At 35.7% G+C, this 6,569-nt stretch overlaps 1 protein-coding gene across 1 annotated transcript in view; it reads right to left on the bottom strand.

Moving 5' to 3' along the window:
* The window catches only part of LOC106465676 (protein bark beetle-like), a 43,712-nt gene that overhangs the window by 25,183 nt on the left and 11,960 nt on the right, over positions 1-6,569 (bottom strand). Inside the window, exons 5-6 of the mRNA XM_013925913.2 lie at positions 5,801-6,024; positions 3,992-4,259 (exon numbers count right to left, since the gene is read on the bottom strand). Of these exons, the coding sequence (XP_013781367.1) occupies positions 3,992-4,259; positions 5,801-6,024 (492 nt within the window). The remainder of the gene's footprint in view (positions 1-3,991; positions 4,260-5,800; positions 6,025-6,569) is intronic.

Raw genomic sequence — 6,569 nt, 5'->3', positions numbered from 1 at the left:
TGAAGAATAATTGTACCCTTTCCAAGTTTTGTATCTACTACAGTCTGAAGAATAATTGTGCCCTTTGCAGTAGTAGGTACAATACAGTCTACAATTATTCTTTACCTACTACTGGAAAGGGTACAAAGCAGTCTGAAGAATAATTGTACCCTTTCCAAGTAAAGCGGCCCGGCATGGCCAGGTGGTTAGGGCGCTTGACTCACTGTCTGCGGGTTCGAATCACCGTCACGCCAAATATGCTCGCTCTTTCAGCCGTGGGGGCGTTATAATCTGACAGTCGATCCCACTATTCGTTGGTAAAAGAGTAGCCCAAGAGTTGGCGGTGGGTAGTGATGACCAGCTGCCTTCCCTCTAGTCTTACACTACTAAATTAGGGACGGCTAGCGCAGATAGCCCTCGTGTAGCTTTGTGCGAAATTCAAAAACAAACAAACCAAGTAAAGCTTAGGATCGAGATACTGTTTTTGTTTCACATGTCAAGCACACTCCCTTTCTCTCCTAAAATACAACAAGACCACATCCAAGAACAGAGTTGTATTACGACACACAATAAATACTATTCCATATTATATACTTCAATAGGTGAAGTAGGTATTCGATGACTTTTCAGTACTCAAAAGCTTGTATGCAGTAGAGTTCATGCTACATTCACAAATATTGTACTGTTGCATTTGATATGGGGGTTTTCGGTGAGCACCAATGCAGTTGTCTGTACTAGAAGTGATCTTGTTTTATTAGAAAGTGATGCCAGTATTATGGGTGTACTTTTTATTGGAGAATTGCTGTGTATACTAGAAGTGCTCTTGTTCTGTTGGAGGGTTGTTGCCAGTACTATGAATAGTCTTGTTCTATTGATTCATGATGTAATTACTACAAATGGTCTTCTTCTATTGGATGGTTGTTGCTAGTACTACAAGAAGTCTAGTTGGATAATGATATCAAAACTATGAGTGGTCTTATATTATTGGATCACGGTATCAGTACTACAAATGGTCTTCTTCTATTGGCTGGCTGTTGCTAGTACTACAAAAGTCTAGTTGGATCATGATGTCAGTACCATGAGTTGTCTTGTTTTATTGGATGTCATGACATCATCACTATCAGAGGGTTTCTTTCATTGGGTCATGATGTCAGTACTACAAGTGTTTTTTTATTGGATCAAGTTGTCAATAATACAAGTGGTCTTATTCTATTGGCTAATGATAACAGAACTACAAATGTTTTTTTTTATTGGATCAAGTTGTCAATAATACAAGTGGTCTTGTGTTATTGAATCATGACGTCAGTCCTAAAAGTGGTATTGACAGGAATTTCTTTGAAATACAGGGTTATATGTTATCTATTAAAGATAGAATACTAAAAAAGGGGAGGAGTGGCTTTATATGCATTATAAAATGTAAGTTACAGCCTGTTCGAGCTGATAATATCAAAGCTAATAACAACGAGGTTGAATCCATTTGAATTTCTGTTAGTAATTATAAGGGGAGAAGTTATAATTTGTTACAGACCACTAGATTAAACTGGTGAAATTAAGGAGAAACTCTTCAGTGATATAAATAATTCACCTGTTAATGAGGTTATAATTATGGAAGATTTTAATTTCAGGCATATAGATTAGGAAATATTTGATGGTTTTTACAAACTGTTCAGAATGATTTTCTTCAACAACTATTTAGGAACCTACTATGAACAATGCTATCTTAGATTTATTGTTAATTTCAAATATAGAAATGATTAATAGGCTAGAGGTTGAGGATCATCTGGGTGCAATGATCGTTGCTGAATTAGATCTGATGTTTGGCTGCATATGGAGATAAGGAATAGCGAAATTTCGTTCCATATTTAACAACTTTGAAGAGATGAGACAAACATTATCTGTTGTGAATTAGACAACTGAATTAGTTGGAGACTCTGATCAAATGTGGACATTTTTTTAGAGATAAATTATTAAATATTCAAGATAGGTGGCTACACGTACAGGTTGGCTCACAAAGGATACAATTAAAGAAAAACATTATAAATATAAGGAGTTTAAACTGACTGCAATGATGAAATAGTTGGAGGATTTGAGAAAATCGTAAGATGATCACATTAATTCTGAGTTTCTTAAAGAAAATATAGGAAAGTTAAAGAATGGCAAAGCTACTAGTCAAGATAATATTTACCCAAGAGTTTTGAAGAAGGTTAAGGATTGGATATATAAGCCACTTGCTACTATTTTTCTAAGTCCTTGAATAGTAGGCAGGTGCCAAAAGATTGGCACTTATCGAGGAGGGGATACAGATTGTCCCAGTTATTATAAGCCTATTAGTCTTCCATTAATAGTGGTAAAAGTTTCAGTAAGTCTGATAAAAGGTTATTTGCAAAGTTATTCAACGAAGTTTAAAATTTTATTGGGTTGTCATCATGGTTTCAATAGGGAAAAATCTTGCCCTACTAATGTTTTGACATTTTTTGAAGAAATTACTGCTTATGTAGATGAGAACATGATGTATCTAGATTTTCAGAAAGAATTTGACAAGGTACCACATAAAAGGCTTGTTAAAAAGGTTTTTATCTGTAGACGTAGGGGATAGATTGGTTCACTGGATGGAAAACTGGCTAGATGGAAGAGAGCAGAGGATTGTTAAAAATGTGGTTCAGTCAAACTGGATTAATGTCATGAGTGGGGTACCTCAGGGCTCATTGTTAGGAACTTTGTTCTTTTTGATTTACATCAATATATAGATGAAGGAATGGTTAATAGATTATTTAAATTTGCTGATGTCATTAAAGTTTTGGGTGTTGCTTGCCGTTCGGAAGACGCTGCTGCTTTACAATAGGACTTAAATTATTTGGTAAGTTAGGCAAATAAATCGCAGATGGCTTTCAATGACGATAAGTGCAAGGTAATGCATGTGGAATATGACAATTTGAATTATATGTGTAATTTTGATGTGAATAATCTTAACAACGTTATGGAAGAAAAATATCTTAGTGTTCTGGTTGATCAGTCTTTTAAGCCATCTAAGCAATGTGCTGTTGCTAGTGTCAGGACGAATAAGACTTTAGGTTATATCTACAGTAATATTAAAGACAAGTCTAAAGAGGTTACATTGTTACTTTATAAGTCATTGGTTAGGTCACATTTAGAGTACTGTGCTTAGCTTTGGTCTCCTTACCTTAGAATGGACAACAAATTGTTGGAAAAGTTTTTAAAAAAGGGTTACTAGAATGATTGTCTGAAATGGAAAAGTTGTCACACAAGGATATGCTAAGATCCCTGAAGTTGTTTTCTGTTGAAAAAAGAAGAGTTAGAGAGGATCTGATTGAAAAGGTTAAGATTGTTAAGGGAATTGATGGTACTGATAAATCATATTTTTTGTGAGAATGGTACGACACAAATTTAAACTTTGGCAGAGTAGGAGTCATCTTATACTAAGACAGCTTTTTCTAATGGAGTGGTTGGCTTTTGAAATAGGTTGCCTTCGGAAATGGTAGGTGCAGTTAGGTTAAGGGAGTTTGATTAACATTTGAATGATACGACTGATTTTAATTTTTTTGGTGTTTAGTTTAATTTTGTGAATAGGAAAGCCTAGATGGACCAAAAGGTCCTTGTTGCCCTTTAATGTTATGGTATTGTTATATTGGATCATAACGTTAGTATTATGAGTGGTTTTATTCAATGGAACCATGATATCTGTAGTACAGGTGGACTTATTTTATTGGAGAGCTGATGTCAGTACTATAAGTGGTCTTGTTTTATTTGAGAGGTTGAAGCCATTACTACAAGTGGTATATTGTTCTATTGAATCATGAAACTGCTACTAAAAGTGGTCTTGTTCTATTGGGAAGGAGAGTAATGGCCAATGTTTAGTGATAACTTCTTAGTAGCTCTGAAATTCAAGATGTTATACACACAAAACAAAGAGGAGATGAAAAAAAAGGCAGCTAGTGATTGAATAACGAAAGCAGAGACGAGATGATGGTTTACTTATTCAAGGTGTACTCACCAAAGTCAACTACGACCTCTACAGAAAAGAATACCATTCTTTCATTTATAGGCTCGTAGTGAACAAATATACTGCCCTTGGTGCTGGTAAAACTTTGTGTTCCAGTGTTATTCAAGACCTTAAACTTGGCCAGCAGCTTTTTGGAGTCTTCCACCTGACTGTCGTACACAGAGATGGTAGCAGCTTTATTCTCATCCAGCTCGTCCGTCTCCATGCTGGAGAAATGAACAGTAACTTGCTGGCCTTGGTAATGGGCCACTTTAAACACCTGTAACAGGAAAAACACAGCTTATAAAGTATAGCTCTTTACTAGTAAACTAACAAGTTAAATAGTGGTACCTGTTAAACTTTGGGAACATTATATTAACAGATCGATAATTCACTAACCAATAAAATAGTAATAGAAAATTGTGTAGTTTGAACTCACAAAACACTATTGGCTAGTGTAAATAAGAAAACGCTTTAGTTTACTGCCACTATTGTTGAATAAATAAAAAAATGATTTCATTGATAGCCACTACTGTCGTGTAAATAAGAAAATGATTTCATTTATAGCTACTACTGTCGTGTAAATAAGAAAACGCTTTAGCTTATTGCCACTACTGTTGTATAAATAAGAAAATGATTTCATTGATAGCCACTACTGTCGTGTAAATAAGAAAACGCTTTAGTTTATTGCCACTACTGTTGTGTAAATAAGAAAATGATTTTCATTTATAGCTATTACTGTCGTGTAAATAAGAAAACGCTTTAGTTTATTGCCACTACTGTTGTATAAATTAGAAAATGATTTCATTGATAGCCACTACTGTCTTACTGTCGTGTAAATAAGAAAACGCTTTAGCTTATTGTGGCTATCAACGAAATCATTTTCTTATTTACACAACAGAAATGGCTATAAACAATAGTTTTTCCTATTTACCCGACAGAAGTGGCTATAAACAATAGTTTTCTTCCTATTTACACGACAGAAGTGGCTATAAACACGGTTTGTTTGTTTCTGTAGAGCAATGTCACATTGGGCTACCTGCTGTGTCCACCACAAGGAATCGAAGTAAGCGTAGACTTACCAGGCATAGCTAATTTACAGAACAGTAGTGACTGTAAGTGAAAATGATCAGTATTCTCACACCAGAAAATAACATTTCAAATGTTTATTTTCACGACAGTTGTAGCTGTAAGCAGCACAAATTACTTGTTTACCCAACAGTAGAGGATATAAAGTAAGCAGGAGTACATTAGGCCGGAACTCAGTACCAGTTCTATTCGGAACGCCTCCTCGTATATCCTTAGGATATACGCCTCCTAGGATATCCCTAGTGAATGATCCTTTATAAGTGTTTCTTTTCAACAAGGATATCCCTAGTGAATGATCCTTAATAAGTATTTCTTTTCATCAAGGATATCCCTAGTGAATGATCATTATTAAGTGTTTCTGCTTTTCAACTTATTTGTCTCTTTGTCTTTAGCGCAAAGCTACACCATGGGCTATCTGCGCTCTAGCCAGCGTGTAGAATCTAACCCCGGATTTTTGCGTAAACTGACCGATGACTCACCGGGAGACGTCAATAAACTATTGACAGAGGAAATTGTATTTGTTTGTTTCTGTATATAACGCTGTATAATAAGCTATCTGGACTCTGCCCACCGCCGGTATCGAAACTCGATTTTTATCGTTATAATTCCTCATCAACGGGAACAAGTTTTAGAACTACTTAAAAACTCATCAATACGTTTATGTATTTATTGTACGTGATGTCCTTATTGTGGTTTGATGAATCAAAGATAAATAGATCTGTTGACACCTACTCTTCGACATTTGAGGTTGTGCACCATGTCACGTTCCTGCTTATGGGTGAGAAATAGAGGATACACTTCATTCATTCCTAGGTCACCATATTTACAAAACTCTTTTTGGCTGGTGACTTGGTTGTCATGGAAAACATAACGAACTCCATCCCCGCCGTTGCCATAGAGCTCAATGTCCGTAAGTAGACCCCTACCGGTACTGCTGTTAATATAAATCCCATATCCTGAAAACAGGAAAAACATAATGAGTACTTAGAGAAAGTTTACCTTCACACTAATTACCGCTAGATTCATTTGTATTAGGGGTTAAGGAAAAAACGAGTTTTGAAAGAGTTCAGTCTAAAGAACACATACAAAAAACATCTTGTTCGTTTTTATTTTGATCATAACCCGCATTTTGTAGTGTTAAGCTGTTCTCGGTACCCGTCAATCAGACAACACTTACGCAGACACCGAGTAGCCTATGGGGTTGAGGGTTTGGATTCCCCCCCCCCCCAATATTCATACAAATGACTTCAAAAAATAAGTTTTATTTTATGCTGATTGTGAGAAAAAACATAACATTGAATTTAAGGTTCACGAACACATGACTAATAAATCTACAACGTTTTAATGACAGACAATATTAGGTGGCAGACGATATTAGGTGACAGACAACATTAGGTGACAGACAATATTAGGTGGCAGACGATATTAGGTGACAGACAACATTAGGTGACAGACGATATTAGGTGACAGACGATATTAGGTGACAGACAACATTAGGTGA

Source organism: Limulus polyphemus, unplaced genomic scaffold, assembly GCF_000517525.1.
Source record: "Limulus polyphemus unplaced genomic scaffold, Limulus_polyphemus-2.1.2 Scaffold2018, whole genome shotgun sequence".
NCBI classification, from domain to species: Eukaryota; Metazoa; Arthropoda; class Merostomata; order Xiphosura; family Limulidae; genus Limulus; species Limulus polyphemus.
This window is presented reverse-complemented; position numbering and strand designations above follow the sequence as displayed.